Source organism: Scyliorhinus torazame, chromosome 5, assembly GCF_047496885.1.
Source record: "Scyliorhinus torazame isolate Kashiwa2021f chromosome 5, sScyTor2.1, whole genome shotgun sequence".
In the NCBI taxonomy this organism is placed as follows: Eukaryota; Metazoa; Chordata; class Chondrichthyes; order Carcharhiniformes; family Scyliorhinidae; genus Scyliorhinus; species Scyliorhinus torazame.
In genome coordinates, this window is record NC_092711.1 from 287,754,532 (window position 1) to 287,778,135 (window position 23,604).

Genomic DNA, 23,604 nt, shown 5'->3' on the forward strand with positions numbered 1-23,604 from the left:
TTCAGCAGCAGACTGGAGCTGCGGGGAGAACTCCTGGTTCTTATACTCCGCCTTCAGGGCGGAGCTAGAGATCAACAGCCAACCAGGACCCGGGATCTGTCAGCCAATGGCATCACGGCTTCACAGTCCCACATGACCCCTAATGCATACTACCACAGCCACCATGTTTTTTGAAACCCTGAACCCCATGTACTCTACTTTAACATCTCATGTGAAGGATGGCAGCTCTCAAAATGTCATAGTGCTACATTGAAGTATTAGCCTAGATTGTGTGTTCAAGTGCTTGAGGGCAGCTTGAAGCCACAAACTCAAGTGAGAGTGCTATTAAATGAACTGAGCTGAAATGTTTGGGCATTCGCAGTTTACCACAGATCCAAGAGAGAATTCCGGTTTGAACTTGTCAGAAAGAGGTATGTAAGAGCACATTTGGAATGTACACAAACTGCATATTCCTCATGCTTCTATGTCCTACCACCCAACTTACAGGATTGCAAATTCAAATCTAATTGCTCAACTCTTGTTACGAGCTGATTTAAAGATCGCCTAGCTCTTTGAAAGGAAGGGCCGAAGATAATCGTAGGGAAATGTCATGCCTCAGCACCACCTTGTTACAGAGAACTTTCACAGCCATTTGGGAACATTCTTACGCTCTTGTCTTTTGAGCCCAGGAGATATATTTTTGAGTACTTGGCATGCCATAACATTCAAGGCTATGGGCCACGTGCTGGCAAGTGGGATTAGGCGTGCTCGTCAGGGCACTTAAAAATGGTGCAGATTCGATGGGCCGAAGGGCCTCTTCTTCACCGTAGTATTCTGCGATTCTGAAGGGATATAAAATGACTAAACACAACATATTGCCCGCACTTGGCCCATAACCCTCTATACCCATCTTACCCATGTAACTATCTAAATGTTTTTTAAAAGACACAATTGTACCCGCCTCTACTACTACCTCTGGCAGCCCATTCCAGACACTCACTACCCTCTGAGTGAAGAAATTGCCCCTCTGGGCCCTTCTGAATCTCTCCCCTCTCACCTTAAACCTATGCCCTCTAGTTTTAGACTCCCCTACCTTTGGGAAAAGATGTTGACTATCTACCTTATCTATGCCCCTCATTATTTTATAGACCTCTATAAGATCACCCCTCAGCCTCCTACGCTCCAGGGAAAAAAGTCCCAGTCTATCCAGCCTCTCCTTATAACTCAAACCATCAAGTCCCGGCAACATCCTAGTAAATCTTTTCTGCACTCTTTCCAGTTTAATAATATCCTTCCTATAATAGGGTGACCAGAACTGCACACAGTATTCCAAGTGTGGCCGGACCAATGTCTTGTACAACTTCAACAAGACGTCCCAACTCCTGTATTCAATGTTCTGACCAATGAAACCAAGCATGCCGAATGCCTTCTTCACCACCCTGTCCACCTGCGACTCCACCTTCAAGGAGCTATGAACCTGTACTCCTAGATCTCTTTGTTCTATAACTCTCCCCAACGCCATACCATTAACTGAGTAGGTCCTGGCCTGATTCGATCTGCCAAAATGCATCACCTCACATTTATGTGGAATAAAAAAATATTAATGATCTGGTCAGAACCCTCATGTATTATTTAATAATAATCTTTATTAGTGTCACAAGTAGGCTTACATTAACAATGAAAAGCCCCCAGTTGCCCCACACCAGCGCCTGTTCGGGTACACAGAAGGAGAATTCAGAATGTCCAATTCACCTAACAAGCTCGTCTTTCATGACTGAAGTGTGTTTTTGTAATATTTATCGAGATAATTTTCTAAATAAACATTCCTCTCTTTTTCTCGTTAACATCATGTATGCACAATCCACGTATGAGCAAGCAGATAAATCATGATCTTGGAAGAGGTTCAGGAGCAGGCTTCTTGCCTATTCTGGACTCAGCAAATGTTAGTGGTCCAACCGAGAGAGCATGAAGCAAAGCACCTGAACGCAATATAGCAAGATTGACGACGTAAAATCTCGCAACTTGCGAGCTGAGTGGTAACCAGGGTGAGGAATTGAGATTCTGGCAGTATGTTCGGCAACTGCACTAGTGTGAAATGAGACCATAAATTACTTGCTTTTCAGCTCTGCGTCATTTTACTGCCTTCTCTTCTGTGCCCGGAGTTGTTCATTCATGACTGAAGAACATTATTCTTGCAAGTAGTTACCTTGTTTGTGAAGGGAGGGCAAGGTTTCAGTCCCACAATATTTTGATTGAGGGTTTCCCTCAGGATTGTGAAGTAAAGTTGCCATCGTCCAAGATGACCATAGCCTGCTTTTCCCTTTGTGGAGAAGAGCTGACTGGTGGTGATTTAATCTGAGGATGACCACACCTCAGGCGAGGGGCAAGGTTGAGAAGGTGGGGCCTTCATGAATAACCTCAGCTGGCATGGGAATTGAACTTGCGCTGTTGGCCTCTCTCTGCATCACAAACCAGCTGCCCAGCCAACTTTGTATAAGATATTGCACCGTAAGAAAATGATGTGGAACAGTATCTGTGATTACAAACACTGTGAGCACTTGATTTTAAACCTGCAACTGTAGGCATCTACGAACAGGGGCAGGCACATTTCCACAAGAGGTGGGAGGAAAATTATTGGACCAAACATTTTGCTAAACAGTTCTATATTTAACTGGTGCTTTTGTTGTCTAGAATCTGAACAGGTCTAACCATACCACCTTTTATTGCTGAGTACAAGTAAGATGTAGGCAAGAAGCAGCACTGAATCCTAACTGATTCAACATCCCAGGTTATTCATGGAGATCCAGAGCCAACAGGATTATTTCAACGTGTTTGTTTCCATGGGCCAAGTGGGTTCATGAAACCTATGTTCCCATTAATGTTCAGATATCTTAAGCCCCTGATGCAAATAGATATTGGGGGTCTGGTTTAGGATTTACTTGTCAACAAATAGTGGCAAGGATAGCCCTTTTTAAGTTTCGAGGCTGGCACGGGTCAAGCAGGATAAGTTTTTTTTTAAAATCCAAGTATAAATCGGACTAAGTTCCAAAGAAGAAAGAAAAGTACAGCACCGAAAAAGGCCCTTCGGCCCTCCAAGCCTGTGCTGATCATGATGCCCCAACTTTGAAAAAAATCTTCTGCCCTTAATCGGTCTGTATCCCTTCTAATTCGTCCCTAGTGGCAGATTGTCAACTCTGGGGCCACAGGATGGAATTCCAGATATGACAAGAGGTGAAGGGGACATAATACAGTCCATGGGTTATTTTAGAGTGCGAGTGCAGTGGAATGTAGGTCGGAATTCTCCACCACCGTTGGAGGAGATCCCGATGCGGCGGACAATCTCGCGTCGGGCTGCTGTAAGCTTAACCACAATGTGTGTAAACATCTAGGAGTTAAGTATTATTGCTTCCTCTTATTCTCAGCAGCAACTGCACTTAACTGCATTTGATGTAGTCAGGGGCTGTCAATCATAGCTCAATGTTTATAAACATTGTGGTTAGGTTCACAGCAGGGTCTGATGGGGATCTCTAGTCGCTGCGGGGGGCGGCGGTGCCGGGGGGTGGGTGGGTGGTGGTGCCGGGGGGTGGGTGGGTGGTGGTGGAGAGGAGAGGGGGGTCGGGTCACCCCTGTGCTGTGAGAGAGGAGTGATCCAGCAATTCCTGTTATTCGGGGTGGGGGGGGGAGGAAGGAAGTGACTGCTATTTGTCAGCATGGGAGGTGCAGGGTTTGCGCTGTGGAGGGGAGGGGGGGGGGGGGGGGGGGGGGAGGTGCCAGCCGCCAGACCTCGGTATTGGGCTGCCCACTCAAAATGGTGGCTCGATAGCGGGATTCAGAACGGAATTCCCTGAGCTCCTCGCCATGCAGGTATTTGCATGGCAAGGGAGAGGGAATCGCTTTTGGCCGCTGCTCCTCGCCCCACACAAACCAGAAGCGATGCACTTGCAGCAGAAGGACTTAATCTCCCAAATGGAGAATCCTGCCCGTAATTCGGCATGGTCAAGAAGGGCCGAATAGGCTCTGGAAAATGAGAGTTTGTAGTACTTCAGGATATGTGCAAATCTGGCCATACGTCTTGACCTCTATATAAGCTGTTTAGACTCACTGCAGCAATTAAATGATAGCGCAGTGGTTTAGTTGTTAAGTCAATGACAATGTGTAGTTATTGTCCACCTTGTGAATCACAGTGCCTGGGGTTTTGGTGTGCACTCTGTATGGTTTTGCTCAAATACGTTTCTCTGCCTCTGGTTGTAGCTTAAGAGGAAGCAGGTGTATGTGGACAAAGTTGAAAGAATGCAACAGGCTCTGATCCAGCTTCAGGCAGCATGTGAAAAACGGGAACAACTTGAACATCGGCTACGAACCAGGCTTGAAAGGGAGTTAGAATCCCTTCGGATGCAGCAGGTAAACTAGTTCCAGTTTATGTCATTAACATTTGAATTTTTCAATGTTTTTATTTGATCACCGTTGGCTGTTTAGAGAATTTAGGCAGAATATTTCCCTTGGATGATTTTATATTTGAGGTAAAATCCCTGATGAATGAATATTATAGAGTGTTGCGGAAAAGCTGAGCTAGAAATGATGAGTTGAGTGAACTTCCTTTTTTTGAAGTTCTTAATCGATCTCCAACTACAGTTAGCCTTGGTGACATTGAACAAGGAGTGGACAAACCACCCTGCTTCAGATTATTATAGAGTTAAAATTTGTGGAAATGTATGGTTTTTGATGAGGTTGCTCCCTGGTGTCACATTTACCAGCAATCGTTCAATAGTCTGCCAATGTGCTGTGACGAGATTTCAAAGTGAAGTGTGACAACTGGGGCAAAATTCTCCCGAAACGGTGCGATGTCCGCCGACTGGCGCCCAAAACGGCGCCAATCAGACGGGCATCGCGCCGCCCCAAAGGTGCGGAATGCTCCGCATCTTTGGGGGCCGAGCCCCAACATTGAGGGGCTAGGCCGGTGCCGGAGGGATTTCCGCCCCGCCAGCTGGCGGAAATGGCCTTTGTTGCCCCGCCAGCTGACGCGGAAATGACATATCGGGGTGGTGCATGCGCGGGAGCGTCAGCGGCCGCCGACAGTTTCCTGCGCATGCTCTCTTCCACCTCCGCCATGGTGGAGACCGTGACGGAGGCGGAAGGGAAAGAGTGCCCCCACGGCACAGACCCGCCCGCGGATCGGTGGGCCCCGATCGCGGGCCAGGCCACCGGGGGGCACCCCCCGGGGCCAGATCGCCCCGCGCCCCCCCCAGGACCCCGGAGCCCGCCCGCGGGGCAACAAAGGCCATTTCCGCCAGCTGGCGGGGCGGAAATCCCTTGTCCCGTCGTTCAAAAGGTGGTTTAATCCACGCCGGCGGGACAGGCAATTTATCGGCGGGACTTCGGCCCATCCGGGCCGGAGAATCCAGCAGGGGGGCCCGCCAACCGGCGCGGCCCGATTCCAATCCCGCCGAATATCCGGTACCGGAGACTTCGGCAACCGGCGGGGGCGGGATTCACGGCAGCCCCCGGCGATTCTCCAACCCGGTGGGGGGTTGGCGAATGACGCCCCTGGTGTGGGGCATTGTTGGGGCTGACTTTGCTTTCTTCAACTCTATCCCAGCGTGGGTCATTAACTTCAGGAGAAGAGAGGGGAAAAATTGAAGGAAGTAACCTACCCCCACCCAGCCCCAATTCCCCTCCCACAACTATGGTGGGCTATTCAAATCCCGTAATTGTTGTGCATTAGCCACCCAAAGAGTTCCATAGTGGAGCATGCAGAGCAGGCCACCGGCTTGTCCTCCCTGCTGAAGATTGATGCCTAATGGGACGGGGAACCTCGAGAGAGACAGATGGGGGAGGGATGCAAACTTTTTCTCAAAATGAAAATTGATTTCTGTTTTTGAACATGCTTCTGGAAAAGCCTGCATAGCTCCAGAAATATCTAAATGTAAGATGTCATCTGATGGTTCGTCCATTTTGTTTGTCCTTGCCCAGCGCCAGGGGACATCTCAGTCAGCCAGTGTCCCCGAGTGTAATGCCACTTCACTAATGGAGCTGCTGCGTGAGAAGGAGGAGCGGATCCTGGCTTTGGAGGCTGACATGACCAAATGGGAACAGAAGTATCTGGAAGAAAGTGTGATGCGGCAGTTTGCATTGGATGCTGCAGCTACAGTCGCAGCTCAAAGGTACAGCTTGGGTTGGACTAGCCTCAAAATTACATCTCTACCTCAAGCTGCATTGTCATACCCAGGCTCGCCATAAGTTCAGAATATAATGAGCCTTGTGTGTGATTGCAATTTAGTTTCTACTTTTTCAAAATTTATCACAGGAAAGGGCCTCAGAATGGAATGAGTCAGTATTAATTCCAGCCACTTCCTTCCCCGTCTGATCCAACTTTGAGTTTTTGACTTTAATTGCAAGAAGGGAAATAGAGCAGATGGGGAATGTATTGCACTAAAAAAATCCATTTACTTTTCACTGGCTGGGCAAGAGCAATCTTGGTGTGGTGTTGAGAGCAGGTTGTCCTCTTCATAGACCCTTGCAGCTACCTCCCCTCTACCCCAACCACACCCTTGGATGCAGTAGAGAGATGTGACATTGAAGTCACCAATCAACAGAGATAATTGAGGAAAAAAGAAGGTAAATACTCTTAAAAGTGTAGAAAAAAATAACTTGCGTTTATGTTGTCTGTCAAGGCCTCTGGATGTCCAAAAGCACTTTTGCAGCCAATTTGAAGTTCTAAAGTGTGATCAATGCCATATTTTGGAGAAACATGGTATTTAATTTGCACACCGAAACTCACATAGACAGGTAGTCTGTTTTAGAGTTGTTGGTTGAGAGATAATTATTCACCAGGACACCTAAGGTCCCTGCTGCCTTCACATAAAGCCATGGGATCTTCCATATCCATCTTAAAAAGTAGGTATCTTTGTTTAATGTCTTATCTAAGACATCTCAAAAACTGCAGCACACTCATTTGGTTTTCTACTGAAATAATGACTGGATTTTGTGTTCTGGAGTGGGACCTAAACACACAGCCTTGTGACCTAAATCAGAGTTTTACAGCAGCTAATCTAATCTGTGTCCTGGTCCTGTACAAGAGTGAGGGGACGAAAGGATCCTTTTTAGAACTAAGATAAATTATAAAAACCAATAGTAATTCATCCCATTGTTGCTTTTAGGAATTCTTCTTTGAATTGAGCATCTGTAAATTCCTTTATACAAGCCTACTGCAAACTGTTAGTGACAGATTGGTTTAAATAGCTATAATGTTTTTTAAAGAAGTTTTATGATTTATATCACTCCCTTTCATCATTTAGTCCTACCCATTAACTGAGGCTTGGTGAAATTGTCACACATTCATCATGCTGGAATGTCTGTGCACATTGTTGCATGACCACAAACCGAAGCAAATGTCTCAACCACTGTGCTAACCTTGGATCTCGAGGTTCATCTGTATTTTCAAATTATAAAGTTAGACTTGCCATCATATGGAGAGTGTCCTGAGCTCACTGAAGAAGGCTGGGTTACTTTGGTCCTGATGTAACACATGCATCAAGATGTCGAATAGACTGCAAATTCAATGTAGTCAATTGGAACATTTTTGCACTGCAGCCCAACAAGCTTTTCATTCAGGAACTCAAGCTAAATAAAAGCAGAAAGCTTTGAAGAAAAACACAGTTTACCCATGGGTTAGATTTTTGAAATGTTTTGCTCTTCGCTTAGCATTGCATTGGATATGTGGTAGATAAACAGGCTGTTCGACACAGCCAGTCCATGCTGCTCCACTTGATCCTGCTCCCATTTGTCTGCATCTCAACCTGTCATCATAATCCTCTATTTCCTTCTCCCTCTTATGCTTGAGTAGCTTCCACTTTAATGCATCTATATTAATGGTTTCAACCGCACTCTCTGGTAGCGAGTCCTACATTTTCACCACTTATTGGATAAAGAAGCTCCTCCTGAATTCCTGATTGGATTTTTTGGCGACTGTATTTTTTTTCATAGAATTTACATGGAAAAAAATACAGTCGCCAAAAAATCCAATCAGGAACTCAGGAGGAGCTTCTTTATCCAATAAGTATTATATTGATGATTTCTAGTTTTGCTCTTCCCTACAAGAAAAAACTTTGTTTCTCTATATATTCAAATCAAATCTATTCATCATTAAAATACAGCACCTTCCTTAGGCCTCCCTTTGGTCTTTTTCTTTCCCAAGAGAAAAGCGACCCTTTTCTTACTCCAGCTTCTGAACTTAAATGTAGACCTAAATTTTATGTTCTTCGGCCGGCGGGTTTGTCGGCGGACTGGGGTGAGCCCAAAATTCTTTGGATGGGCTTTCCTTTGGGTTCCCACCTGACCCAACCTCTGTGCAATTTTACACTGGGGCAAGTGAAGCCTTGAATGGGCTGCCTACCCTGGCCCAAATTGAGGCCCTTAAGTGACCTTTTAAAGGCCATTTCCCAAACTGCCTCAATTTTTAGGCTGATGGGAGGAATTCACTGGGGAAATGATGTGAATTTACACAGTGTCAACTGCAGTACTAATTTTTTTTTGTTGTGTGTTGTTAGGGATACCACGGTTCTTGGTCATTCTCCAAATGGTAGCTACGAAACATCCTTGGAAGCTCGGATTCAGAAGGAAGAGGAGGAAATCCTGATGGCTAATAGGAGGTGTCTTGACATGGAAAGCAGGTGGGCCAAGATGCCTTAGTGTCCTCATGCTAGAATGTGCTATTGTGTTTGTTAAGTTATACTTTATAAATGTATTTTAAAAAATGTTTCAGGAAGAACATTTCATTAGTGTTTTGTTTAATTGGCACTTTTTACAAACATTTATTTATATTTTTAGATTTTCATACTCTCTTCAGGTGCCACATTTAAGATACCACGCTATGTATGAAATGACAATAGATTTCTTTTAAAAAGTGTACAGAAAGAAAATCTGCCATTAATTTCTCTCTTTTTTGTATATAACTTGACCTTCCAAGAAGAGGAGCCATGTTTCTGCAAATGATCCAACAACAATTTGGCTTCAGAATGTCCCAAAGAATTAATAAAAAGAAGCTTGGTTTCTTTAAGGATTTGAGTGCTTTTAGCTGCCTTGAACTCGCTGTCCTCCGCTATTCAGATATACAGGATGCTCTCTGAAATGCCAGGATCTCCTTCAGTGCTGTCAGAATTGGAAATCCCCACTTCTACCAATGCACACTTCACCCACATCCATGGAGCTCCCCTTCCCCAATGTGTTTGCACTGGGTCTCCTTCTCCCAGCTTGTGATATAGACACTGGCTGTAATATTTCAAAATTCCCTAGATCCTGGAAAGGCCTCATTAGATTGGAAATGTCACTCCTCTTTCCAAGAAATGAGGGAGGCAGAAAGCAGGAAACTGTAGGCCAGGTAGCTTACCATCTCCCTTTTTATCCTTTCATTGAAAGGAAATAAGATAAAAATTTTGTATTTGACAAAATACTATAATAAAATACTTCAGGCCTCTGATTTACTCTTTTAGCAGGACAATGGACCGAAATCTAAAACTAAATTCCCAAAAGATAATGTGACTACCTTAGTTAACACAGATCAGCAATGCTTGTGATTTATTGTATGTTCAATATATAACATGCCCTCTTTCCTCTCCACCCCCCCCCCTTCCTCTCCTCCCACTGAAATGCCAAAGAGCAGATGAGGTAAAGAGGCAGTCAAATCCCAGACCACTGGCAACACTGTTCCTGAGCTTGTGATTAGAACAGCGCTTCCTGAACTTTTTCCCAGTGTGACCCCATATTAATGCCTCAGATTTTGTGTGACCCCAGAATGGAATATTGGGAATGAGTGTTTTTGAGAGGTATGCTGGAGGGGGGGGGAGGCATTGTAGGATGGGGAGCTTTAGTTCTTGAAAGGGGGATAAACAGGAGTAGAACGTGGGGATAGAACATAGAAAATACAGTGCAGAAGGAGGCCATTCGGCCCATCGAGACTGCACCGACCCACTTAAGCCCTGACTTCCACCCTATCCCCGTAACCCAATAACCCCTACTAATGTTTTTGGTCACTGAGGACAATTTAACATGGCCACTCCACCTAACCTGCACGTCTTTGGACTGTGGGAGGAAATCGGAGCACCCGGAGGAAACCCACGCAGACACGGGGAGAACGTGCAGACTCTGCACGGGGAATCGAACCTGGGACCCTGGTGCTGTGAAGCCACAGTGCTATCCATTTGTGCTACTGTGCCGCCCTAATATTTGATGAAAATGCAGGCTTTCCCCAGGAAAGCAAACACCTTCCTGTTCTCAGACTTTATTTGCAGCAGCAGGCGTTAGGCTATGCTCATCAACGTAAAAAAAAACTCAGACATTTAAAAAGGCTTTGCAGCAGTCAGAAATCATTCCCAAAGTCTCAATTCGTGTGCCCACTTCGGGGAGTATCGCGCTGGAAAATGTGTGAGCATGTCATAAAGTGACTTAATAATTTACATATCTCCCTCTGGGTGAAACATATGACTGCAATTCTTTACTTCCAATGTAGAGCTCTTCAGCCTGGAAGATACTTTAGAATTGGCTCTCAGGAATTGAGGAAAGCACTACAGGGTGACTGGAGCATTTCATGCGCATCCTTTATCCATCCCTTTTGGAGGCACCTGGCTTCTCAGATATACTATTCCTGTACATGTTTTTGAACCCAACCACCGGAACCTGAAATATCTTGAAGGAGCATAAATGGAACGAGAAACCGAGCTTTGTTTCAAGCTGATGATCTTTCATCCATAAGATCATAAGACATAGGAGCAGAATTAGGCCACTCAGCCCATCGAGTCTGCTCCGCCATTCAATCATGGTTGATATTTTCTCATCCTCATTCTCCTGCCTTCTCCCAATAACCTCTGATCCCCTTATTAATCAAGAAGCTATCTATCTCTGTCTTAAAGACACTCAGTGATTTGCCACCACAGCCTTCTGCGGCAAAGATTTCCACAGATTCACCACCCTCTGGCTGAAAAAATTCCTCCTCATCTCTGTTTTAAAGGATCGTCCCTTTAGTCTGAGATGGTATCCTCTGCTTCTAGTTTCTCCTACAAGTGGAAACATCCTCTCCACGTCCATTCTATCCAGGCCTCGCAGTACCCTGTAAGTTTTAATAAGATCCCCCATATCCTTCTAAACTCCCGAGTACAGACCCAGGGTCCTCAACCGTTCCTCATACGACAAGTTCTTCATTCCAGGGATCATTCTTGTGAACCTCCTCTGGACCCTTTCCAAGGCCAGCACATCGTTCCTTAGATACGGGGCCCAAAACTGCTCACAATACTCCAAATGGGGTCTGACCAGCGCCTTAAACAGCCTCAGAAGTACCTCCCTGGTCTTGTATTCTAGCCCTCTTGACATGAATGCTAACATTGCATTTGCCTTCTTAACTGCCGAACTGGACTTGAAACATTAAGTGCATTTCTCTCTCCACCAATTCTGCCACACTTGTTGAGTATTTCCAGCAGTTTCTGTTTTTATTTTGGATATGCAGTGTCTGTGATATTTTGCTTTGATTTTCTAACTGTTGAAATGTTGGATGGACTTTGATGTAGATATTCTTTCTCGTGTGCTGTTCCAGGATTAAAACTCTTCATGCTCAAATTATTGAGAAAGATGCAATGATAAAAGTTCTCCAACAGAGGTCCCGGAGAGAGCAAGTCAAAACGGAACAGCCAGCAGCTTTAAGACCTTCAAAATCTCTTGTTTCTATTGCCAATGCTACGTCTGGGCTTTTGTCCTATCCCACACTGCTTTCCAGCAATCCAATAATTGAGGAGAAGAAGGAAGACAAGAGCTGGAAAGGCAGCTTGGGTAAAGATGCTTTAAAAGATTACAGGATTTATAATGAATATCGTAAACCATCCTATAATAAAAATGTTGATTCAATTCAGCAACGCTTAATAGTTAACCAAAGGAGTTGAGAAAACTATGAAGATCTTTTTTGACTGTACAGAATTGGTTAAGTGTCAAAAGAAGTGTGTTTCTGAAAGATTTGCGTTTAAAACTGAAATAAGGTTGACCGAAAAAACAAAGTTGTAAAATATAATTGCCTGTAGGTTGTTTGTTTCTACTACTGACAATAATTACTTGGGTTAGTAATAAAAGTAAAAAGTGCTGGAAAAATCTTACAGTTCTGGCATCATCTGTGGGGGGAGAGAATCACAGTTAATGTTTAGAGTCTAATAAGACTCTTCGGAACTGAAGGGAGACAGAAATATGATGGGTTTTATGCTGTTGAGAGGGGGTGGGGGCGATCACGGAGGGCAGGTTGAGGAAAAAGAGATTAGGAATAGGTGAGCGGGGGAGATAAATTACCATGGTAATGGAACAAAAGTCGAAGAGAGTGTGAATGGTAATTGTAAAGGAACAAAGCATTGGTCCAGGGTAGGTGTTAACAGCAGAATAAAGGTCAGCGCTATCCGAAAGGAAAAGAGCAGAATGTGTTAACAGCAGAATAAAGGTCAGTACTGTCTGGAGGCAAAACAAGATACAGACTGACACGAGGTGAAAAAATACAAAATGGAGGACCGAGTTCATGGCCTGAAGTTGTTGAACTCCATGTTGAAGGTATATCGTGCAGAATCAGACGAGGTGCTGTTCCTCAAGCTTTTCAACAACATAAAACCCATTTCTGCCTCTTCCGTTCTGAAGCAGTCATATTGAACTTGGAGCACCAACTCTATTTCTCCCCCACAAACACTGCCAGACTTGTTCAGTTTTTCCAGCACTACTTGTTTTTTTTAGTTCGGATATCCAGCATTCCCACTATTTTGCTTTTAGTTTTATGACTACTTGGGAATTAGTTCCTCCTGTTACCCAGCAGAAATTATATTTTATGACATATGTTTCTTTTTCTCCCCTGTTCCTGCAGGTTTTCTGCTCAACACAGATCGAAACGAGTCACATTCTTTGTCCTCTTCCCCAGTTTTACCCTCCACACCACTTTTATCAGCGCATTCTAAAACAGGAAGCCGGGACAGCAGCACCCAGACAGAAAGAGGTCCCGAGTCTAACAAATTGGGTACTATCTCACCATCACAAGGAAAGCCAGGCAGTAGCAGCCCTGCAAGCATGGAAAAAACATTCGTGTTGAATGGTATTGTTTTGTATCCTCAGATATACACAGCTTTACATGTGGTTAATCAGATCTTGCCAGACTGCAACATATTGAAACCACTAGAGATTGATTGTTTCATAAATTACTAACTAGAGTAAAGATCATTTCATCAGTTGTTATTTGTACCTCGAAATATAGTCTAGAAAATAAAATCTAGATTAGCCTGGCTAGCTGCCATTCACAGTCAATGGGTGCAAATACAGCCCATGGTGAAGAAAATGCACATTTTCTGCTCTGCTGTACTGAAGCAACTTGTGTCTAGTTCTGGTTCCATGGATGCCACTAATTCTCTAGCATTTTTCCTAATTTCCCTGTTGTCATATATAAGCGTACGTGATGAATGTTTGAACAAGGGAGGGCAGAAGGGGAGAGAGAGAACGGGACATGTGGCCTTGTCTGAGGAAGACGAGAAGGAGGTGGAAGACCCGGAGGGATGGGAGCACATAGAAAATAGAAGCAGGAGGAAGCCATTTGACCCTTTGAGCCTACTCCATCATTCTTTATGATCATGACTGATCAAGGAGTCCAGCAACTTCTCTACTACCGACGTTAGGCTCCCTGGTCTATAGTTCCCTGTTTTTTCTCTACCTTTCTTTTTGAATAGCGGGGTTACATTCGCTATCCTTCAATCAGTAGGAGCCATTCCAGAGTCCAATGAATTTTGGAAAATGACCACCAATGGATCTACTCTTTCTAGGGCCACTTCCTTAAGTACTCTGGGATGACTCCAAGGAGGAGTCAGAGGATGGAGGACAGGCTATGACAAGGGTCTGGCATGCCAAGAGGACCAGGGAGGGGCCCATCGCCTCCAGATTCTCATAGGAAGAGGCTGTATCCACCCCCCCCCCCCCCCTCCCCTCCCAATCACGCCGCCTCCTCCCCGACCGCCCTGTTCCCCTCTCCAAGGGTCTGTGTAACATCACTCCTGGGTGATGGGCCTCTGTTGGCACTGTTAGCAGGTCACTATACAAGGAAGGAGAGTGATGATCACACGCTGAGAAGGAAGTTCTGGTGCTCCTCAGGACCTCGGCGTCTGATAAAGTCTGACTCCTGTCTTTCTGCTGACCAGGCGGTCACACTCGCCCTCTGAACAGAGCCTACATCAGGGGCTTCTGATCTTGGATCACTGTGGTGGGGTGGGGGCGGAGGTGGGGTGCTGGTTGCAGGCAGGCCGCTGTGAAAATTAATCTGACAGAGACTTCAGATTTATGCGTTGTGACTTTGATGGTGAACATTTTAATCTGACAAATTTCCATTCCCCCTAGCTACAGACAGTGACCTCACCCGTGCCCACTCAGTGTTCCTCACTCCTCTTGATCATCCGTGTTCTAGCACTATGTCTAGATGTGTCCCCAGGATGCACATCAGAGGTGGGCTGCTGCTTTCCGGACCCTGTTCCTTTGATGCCCATGGTGGATGTCCTCAGGTGGGCCTGGAGCCAGAGGACCCCGGCCACGTTAGTGGTGTCTCAGGCGTCTCCGTGCCAACCTGATCTACCCGCTGCCCTGCCAGTGTCAGGAGGAGGGGGTTTCAGTAGAACTGGAGACTGCCGTAGTCTTCTTGGTGGCAGGCCTTGGGTTGGGCTCCAGTGTTTCCTCCTCTCTGAGGATGCCTGTGGGGCTCTGGGTGACTCCATGCTTTGGAAGGGCAGGCGGAGTGAGCTCCAGAAGCCTCTGAATCATTTGGCTTTTCCACTCCTGGAGGCTCCCCATTTTCTGTACCACTACAATGCTCCTCAGGGACTGGGCCACGCTCTGGAGTGCTTTCGAAATGTGCACCCGCGCCTGGGGCACGTTCCTTATCAACCGAGACATGATAATGAGGCCCTCAGCCACGGTTGTCACAGACTGAGCCAACACCTGTGTCTGAAGACTTTGGGACTCCTCCAATCAATGGATTGCCACTGGCACCCCTCCTAATGTCACCGCTCTGGGCTATCATCTGTATCCGCTCAGTAAGAAACTTGTCCAGAGGATCGGCATCTGGCTGGGATCCAGTTATGTCCTAGGATCCAGCAGACGTCTGACCTGGAAGTTCCACCCTCTCCCTGATGTGCATCACCAACTGCATGGTGCTCATCAGATAGTGCCCCCCGAAGCCTACTAATGCCACCGAGGTGTGTGTCTCTGTGTTGATGGAAGGTGCAGGTGGTAGCTGTGACACATCGCCGGTGTTTCCCTCTGAGCTCTCCTCCGAGGTGTTCTCTTGGATGGTGAGGGGGGTATGACACCAGATGGCTCGGACTCACCAGACGGTGATCCTGCAAGACAATGGACATTTGGTCAGTGAAAGGGAAAGGTCCAATTTGTGGGGCATCAACAACTTACTTGAGACCGGTCATCTGGGTGAAGGGGCAGTGGATCCTCACCTCTGTGCCGCAGGCCGATCTTGCTCTCTTCTCTGCCAACCCCATCCGGGGTGAATACTCAAATCTGTGGGACTCTCCCCTCCACCCCACCCCCGCCCATCTTCGCACTTTCCACATCATTGTGGACTATCTGCTCCTGCAGGGCCAAAGAGATGACATTGTGAGCTGCATGCTTGATGGGCCAGAAGGGACTATAGCAGGTGGCACCGCACCTGGACATGAAGAGGTTGTGCTGCTGGGTGCCAGGGGGTTCTGAGGAACAAGCTTGGAGATCGGAAGTGTGGAGGGTGAGCGGTGCCAGCCAGTCGATTGAGGCGGAGGAAGGTGGCGTTTGGGAATTTGAGGGGTGGCAGGCCGGACTGATGCCAGGAGAGAGGTGGTAACTTATCCCGGCAGCTCGGTGGAGGTCGTTTGTCTTCTTCCGACATTGGATAGCAGCACCAGTCGTGCTGCCCACACTTATTGCAGCTGCCAGTGCTCTCCCAGGTGGCATTGCTGACCCTGCTGCTCGTTCTCTTTTGAGGGAAGTGGGTGCCCTGCCTCTCATCCACCACGTCGAAACGTTTGGTCAGGTCGGCATCACCAAAGCGAGTATCAGGTCTGCCCGCTGCCATGCTTGTGTGTTGACTAGGAGTAAGTGGTGAGGGAGCGTTTAAAAGCAGCTCTCCCACGTTAACGGTGAGCAGCTGAGGAAGGAGCCAGGCGAATCAGACACGAGGGAACCAGGAATGGGAAGATTCACGTGGGTCTCATTTTTGGTACTTAGTGCCATTGAACACAGGCCGCGATCTCGCCAATGCAGCTGCCGAGAACCACCCCACCAAACACGCCCAAAACCAAACTTTTTTCTGCTGAATCGTGCCTCAAGTCTTCTTTGCCTACTGTAAGGCTGTAACTTGTGCCATATCTGACCTGTGAATGGTCGGTGCAGTTAACTGGTTTTCTAAACAGTCCATGTTTGTCAGCTCAGGTACTCCTCAAGATGAGCATAAAATTCTTGAGGTTTAAAAAAACATTTTGCAGATGAAATGGAATTTTCTCCTCTGAATGTTTAAGATGACTCTTCCCCCACCAAATACGAACAGCAAAAATACAGGATGCCTGTCAAGCACTCTAATATATGTTATATAGATCTGACTGGTTGCATTCCACTGATTACATTCGTAGAGTTTTGAAAAGACTGGAACCGCAGGATTGACTTTTCTTGGAACTTATTTTAGGACCAAAAGTGAAAGCCAACTCCATGGTGGCAAGTAGCAGGACCGTGGGGCAGTATTTTGTCAGCAATGACCTGTTAATTAATTGTCTGTTGTCAAGACCATTGTCCAACGGTGGGCACTCTGTGGCCACAGAGAAGCCAAAAGGCGGGCTGCCTCCTGGAACTTAGTGGTCTCCCCACATAACAGCGTATTCTCCCAACATTGGTATGAATAGGAAGTGTTCCTTCATAAGGCCGATAAGTAGCTGAATTGGCTGTTGGCCAGATGCAATTATATGGTTTCCACTGCTGGTAATATACCAAGGACACAGAAATATGTTGGGGTCGTCCTCTTCTCTCTCTCTCTCTCTCTCTCTCTCCCCACCCCCCCCAAAAAAAACGAAGCCTTCCACCAATGTATTGCCAGCCCCTATACCTCCCAGTCCATCGCCCTGTGACTGACAAAATTCAACCGATAATGTTCGATACAGCATTTGATCATTTATGTCTGTGTACTTTTAACCTTCAGTCCTTTTTGTAATCAAATACATTTATACAAAGAACAAAGAAAATTACAGCACAGGAATGGGCCCTTCGGCCCTCCCAGCCTGCGCCGATCCCGACCCTTTATCTAAACCTGTCGCCTATTTATGCTGTAGTTCTGAGGTCACATATTTTCATGCCTGTCTTTTAGCATGTTAAAGACCAAAATATCTTCTCCAATGAGTGCAAGTTCAGTTTTATTACTTTATAACTTTGAATTGCTGTTGACTCATTGTTGAATCCTACTTAATATTGCTGTAATCATGTCAAGAAAAAGTGTCACAGTTATACACAGTATTCCAATATGACTATAACAATAATGAGATAATTTATTGCAATTAAGTGCCCTTGGAATGCATCTGAATCTCTAATCTGAATCAGATATTGGATGAGTGTTCTATGTATTGAATTTGTTTGAAGCCCGCTCTTAAAGATTGCTTGATGTTACTGAAGTTGTAAACACTTATTTTAGTAACAAATCAGTTTTTTTTTTTGTTTTTATACAGACAGTTTTCCTTTGAGCAATACATTTGACAGGAGAGTCCCCCCTTCTCCATTTGGGCAGGACCTTGCTGATAACGAGATGGTGGAGATTTTGATTTGAATTCCTCTCACCCAGGACGAAGTGAGAAGGCAGTAAAGCGAATTGGAAGGATGAAACCTGATGATCTTGACGTCCCTTGTGAAAAAACATGCAAAGTGGATCCTTGTTTGATCCAGGTGAAGTGCTTATAAAGCTAGAGCACTTCAGGAAGCAACACAAAAATGAACTAAAGGATGGAAATGTTTTACAATCACATTCTTTATGAACAGTGTGCATAGAAAGATAAACTATCCACTGGGCTCTTCACAGTCCAGTATCAGTACGAACTGTTTCAAGAAGTATCTGCACTGCCTTGTACAATACATTCCCACTCAAGTCAATAGATTTACCGTTTAAAATTGAAGTATTATATACACAAAAAAACCAGTATATTGAAAAGACCACAAGCAGTAATGTGTTAGAAGTCACTCTTCAATCAATAACATTGTACTAAAGAGGAATAAACAGCCTTTGAGGTGGAGGCCAGAGTTTGATTGAATCTCCAAATCACGAAATCCTGGCAAGAAAAACAGGTTTCCTCTTGTTTTTGTTCAATACAAAAAACTGAGACACACAATTTGGATATTTCAAACACTCTGGATTGTGTATAAAGTTGTTCATTACCCATCAAAGTTTAAATATGCCTTTATGGTTCCCGAGGTCATCTGTGCATCAACTCTTAAATGATCACTAAACATCTGTCCCAGTCCTAAATTTAATAGTTCCAGGATTTTCCCTCTGATTTTCTGACTGAAGGCATTGTCTCCTATGGACCATATGGTTCTGTGGCACTGAGAGTCTTCCAGCGTCTCATCAAAGCGTACCTTCTTAAAGAATGAGCCAGAACAGCGTTGGAAGAGCAATTCAACAGTGAGGACCACAAAGCTGAGCCCAATTTTTTTGGCATCTGGTATCTGTGCATGGGCGCTTTCTGGGCTTGCATCACTGGATAACATTCAAGAACATGAATCCTGGCTGATATTTTCTTTTTCCTCCTCCAAAGCAAATGGATACCCAGCTTATTGTCAAGTTCCCTCGTATCTCCACCACTCCTTTCCTGACGAAGGTTAACCTGCTCAACACGGGCAACTGTTTCGGGTTTTGGAAGAGCACCTGAAATATGTCCCACATATAGTTATTATAGGCCAGTTTCAGTATAAACAACTGATGGTGCTAAAACACATTTAGACCCAGTATTGTTCCAGGTTATGTAACAACCCTCTTCATCAAAAAAAGAAAAAATTGTGTCCATTCAGAATATCTTTCTGCTTTAGCAATTTGCCATTTAAATAGGTGAATTGTGGGACCAATAGAAACTTGTCTCACTGCAACCCCATTTCACAGTGTGCCTTGGAAAATGAGGTTCAGATCTATATCTCCTGTGCACTGTTTGCAGATAATCTGTTACTCTTAGGATATCCTGAAAATTTTGACCAGCATTGATTTATCTTGTAGCTTTAGGCAGATTGTAGTTCATGTGCATTTCAATCTATTGGTTAAAATACGATTGTTGTAAACACACCAGACTTTATTTTACTTGTATGCATGTTCTGTGGTGTCCATAATCCACCTGAGCCCAGAATATGTGGAATTTGGTTTATGCAGTATAGTTTTGGTGAGCATTTTTTGTTCTGCAGGTATAACCAGGTCACAAAGAAGCCTTGTGCTTTGCATAATCGATCTGCATTCAAAATTTTCATAATTTGTCAGGCATTATGATAGTTTGGTAATCTTGAAAGTAAAATAGCAACATGGTTTAAAGCAGTGTGAACATCTTTATTGAATGCTGTTACCAGTGTGTTACAGAAAACAAAAGTACTTGGGTTTGATACGGCCACTGCCATTAATTATCATTACTGCCATTAGTGATAGACCTATCACCATTGTACTTCACTTTGGTATTGTAAAGCTCAAAGTATTTTGGAAGGAGAAAAACAATAATTAAGCTACTGGATATTTTTCAGTTTGTGAACAAATCCTGAAAATTTCATATGCCCACCATTTGTGGTCCATTAAAATATTGCAAGGACGCAAATTGCTCCATTATAAATTTATCTTCTCCATCCTGTTCAGGTTGTTTTATGGCATCTCCTCTCATTCAGCGCCATGTACTGGGTGAAATAGGAATCCTGAGTCCAGTCCTCTTAATGCTGATCCAGAATTGGTTTGGAGCTGGGTGACCAGAGAAGCCTGTGGAGTGTGGGTGTAGAGTAGACTCAAGTGGACGTTCATAATTGTTTGTTCTATGTGAAAATGTGGACCACTTCTACTTGCCAATACTGTTGCTAGACTAGCTGTGATAATAAATCGCTAGAGGGTGAACTTACATTCTTTTTATGTAAAATTGAATTAATTAGTTTTGACTAATTAATCATTTCCCAGCTACGTTCTCACAATATATTTCTGTTTGGCAAGAATTGTTTTTATACTTAACATAGATTTATCTAATTTATATTACAGTTGTGACTTGATATCTTTTAGTACACAAGTTAGTGACTGGTTCAGTAGTAATGTTATGCCTGGAATATAACAGAAATGCTGCTATATAACAGTTGTATCCCTAAATACCATAACCCCACATTAACGTTATGGTCTTTTAAAAGACCATAGAATAACATATACATAATTATAAAGCAAAATTATCTTGAGTCTTGGTTCAATGCTGAGCATTGAATCTAGACAATGGTAAGGGAACTGCAGTGGAAATTTCTAATGCAGCGTGTTATGGTGTCTTGATCAGTTGTGGTTAATCCAATATATAATTATAGCCAAGTCTCACCAATTTTTACTTTTTGCTGATGCCAAATTGATGAAAACTACTGCACTGACTAGTCCAGTGAGACGGTGACATCCTCTTTGCTATTAAGGTGGTGCCCTCTTATCAGAGCCCAATTAGTAGAAAGGAATTATGTTCAGCAATAGGTGACTAAATGAAGAGTTCAACCTAAGTCGTGCATTCAGCAAGTTGTGCATACAATTTATGTGAAGAGCTTGCTTTTTAAGAGGCCAATCCAAACTAAAGGAAAGCAAAATAGTGGAGATGCTGGAGATCTCAGTCTTTTTAAAAAAGGAGTACCCAATTCTTCTTTTCCAATTAAGGGGCAATTTAGTGTGGCCAATCCACCTAGACGGCACATCTTTTTGAGTTGTGGGGGTGAAACCCATGCAGACGCAGGGAGAATGTGCAAATTCCACACGGACAGTGACCCAGGGCCGGGATCGAACGCAGGTCCTCGGCCCTATGAGGCAGCAGATGCTAACCACTGTACCACGGTGCCGCCCTGAGATCTCATTGTATGTCATTGTGAAGTGCCATTAATGTATACCATGCATGTGCCATCAGTTATTGTTTGACCAAAGATAAAGGTATGCTTCAGCGTTTGAACACACTGCAGTTGCAAGATCATCCTCTATGGATTGTTGCAGAACAGATTCACTGGAGCCGTTTATGTAGATTTTCCTACCGGCTTGCGTCCTTTTTCTGAAATAGCCATCCAATCATTCTTTAAAACTTTGAGTGTTCTGTTCACACTCTTTTCCTTTGCTGACTTTATACGGCAATTCTTTTATCATTGGCATAACTGACTGCGTTAGGTCTTTTTCAATGGGCTAGATTCTCCACACCCCCGCGCCGAAATCGCGGCCGGCGCGGGGGGCGGAGAATCCATGTTCCCGCAAGAAATCAGGACTGGGGCCGGTTCACCGATTCTGCGGGCCCCGAAAAACGCTGTGCTCCCCGCCTGGGGCCATTGCCAGAGGCCTGCTCCGACATCCTCTACCCTGACTGGCCGAAGTCTTGACTGCGTAGAACTAATGTGCTTCAGCCTGTAGGAATACTCGTGTGGCGTCTGCGGACTCTGTCCGCGGCCGCCTGGTCGGGGGCGGGCTGATCGGAGGCCGGGGGGGCCTTATAGGTGGCCAGGGAATGATTGTGCGGGGGTTGAGGGTCAGGCACGCAGCCGATTGAGGGGTCTCTTTTGTGGGCCTAGCTCTGCTGTCCGAGTCCGCCATGGAGCACCACTGGAGGCTGCCGCTGTGCGCATGCACGGCCTCTGACCCGGAAGTGCGTGGGCCGATATCTTTTTTTATATGGTCGCGGCCGTCATTTTGAAGGACGCTCGCAGCCAGCATTGTTAAAATCTGGCTGCAGCGGCTGTTGTGTGTGAATTTGCACAATCTGAGACGGAGGAGAAGATTTAAAAAAAAATTCTATGTAATCTTCCTGCCTGAAGGGAGGCAGAGAGCAGGTCACGCCTCCCGAACGTCGATGTCATGTGCTTTGGGCGCGATTGCGATTCCTCCATTTTGTCAGCAGCAAACAAATAAATGAGGACAAAGCAAGCTCACCTCTCGCATTAAAGGTAAGAGAAAATGGTAGGTCGCAAATGTCGGCCGGCAGGGTTCCCGAAGATCAGCCGGCGTGGGTCCCGAAGATCAGCCGGCGTGGGTCCCGAAGATCAGCTGGCGTGGGTCCCGAAGGTTGGCCGGTTGTTAAAAAATGGGTCCCCGGAAGAAAAGTTTGAAAAACACTGCTTTGGAGGTCAGTGCAGACTCGATGGGCCGAATGGCCTCTTGCAATGTAGGGATTCTATTTGATCAGGAAAGGCTGGATCAGCAGGTCTGGTAGCATCTCTGGAGAGAGAAACTAGAGTTAACATCTCGATTCTGAATATGGCTGCTCTTCGGAGCTGTCCAAACTAAAGAAACACAGTTGTCTAAAATAATTAGATGCTCAGGTTGGAAATGGAATTGACTAGAAATTAATGGATAAATTAGAGTAATTCACACATCAGAAATGCTAGTTGTCAAACAAAGCTTAAGCCAACAACTGTCGCTTCACCTACATTTTGAGACACAAAACCATTTCTTGGAGGGATAAAGGTATATAATGTACATATATTTAAATGGCTCTGGCTCTAAAGCCTGGAACATTGCACTGTACCATTCTGTCCTGCACATAAAATTAGTAATGTCTTGTTCAAGTTTGGGAATAACCTAGTTAAAAATACCAAGTCATGACTGTATATAGCATTTCAAAAGATTTTTTTTTCCAAGTTTCAGAATTAGCCTCACTGCAATGAGAAAGCAGGAATTATTTGAAACCTAGGAATGGTAATGGTGCCTGTCTTCAAGATTTTGATATGCAGGCATTTGATTGCTCAAGTTGTGCACTTAACAATTAGAAAATAAATCTCATACATGGTGCCTTTTTTAAAAACAAAATAAATCATTTTATACTCTGTTGTATATAATCCCAAACTATTGTTAGAAATTTAAAGCTGGCTTTTTGCTCTTAAGTTAAAACCAACTGTATTTTGTATTTTCTCAGTTGTATTGTTTATTGTATATTTAATAGAAAAGTTTTCTAAATTGTACCGGAATCGGCTGTGTTGTCTTTCTTGCCAATTGCATTCCAGCATAATGCTACCCACGTAAACAGTGTAACAGCTTAAACAAATCTAATGTTGAAAGCAAAATATACTAATACATGTGACAATAATAAATCAAATCAAATCAAAAAGTAATGGAGCACAGATGCAGGACCTCTGCTGTTGCCATCAAAAATTCATCCAGTTGTTCCGTGAGCAGCTATAGGCTAAATCCCTCCATTAAGATTAAAATCTAGTGGGCTAGGATTCTCCGTTTGGGAGACTTATGGGCAGGATTCTCCGCAAGCAGAGCCAAAATGGGGCGTGCGATTGGGCGGGGAATAGCTTCCCACGGCAAAATTGCAGCAGGCGCCGGTTTGACGCCAAATCGCGATGCTGCGTCACATCGAAAACAACGTCAATGCGATGCACGCCGCACGTACT

The 23,604-nt window shown here is 44.9% G+C and overlaps 1 protein-coding gene across 4 annotated transcripts in view; it reads left to right on the top strand.

Annotated features, from left to right (window-relative positions):
• Positions 1-23,172, top strand: part of amot (angiomotin) — a 186,424-nt gene extending 163,252 nt beyond the window's left edge. For all 4 annotated transcript variants that reach the window (XM_072505694.1, XM_072505697.1, XM_072505698.1 and 1 more), the window contains 6 exons: positions 4,231-4,380; positions 5,950-6,140; positions 8,526-8,648; positions 11,561-11,793; positions 12,854-13,078; positions 17,715-23,172. In XM_072505694.1, the coding sequence (XP_072361795.1) occupies positions 4,231-4,380; positions 5,950-6,140; positions 8,526-8,648; positions 11,561-11,793; positions 12,854-13,078; positions 17,715-17,812 (1,020 nt within the window). In that variant the 3' untranslated portion in view covers positions 17,813-23,172. The remainder of the gene's footprint in view (positions 1-4,230; positions 4,381-5,949; positions 6,141-8,525; positions 8,649-11,560; positions 11,794-12,853; positions 13,079-17,714) is intronic.
• Positions 23,173-23,604: the final 432 nt, after the last annotated feature.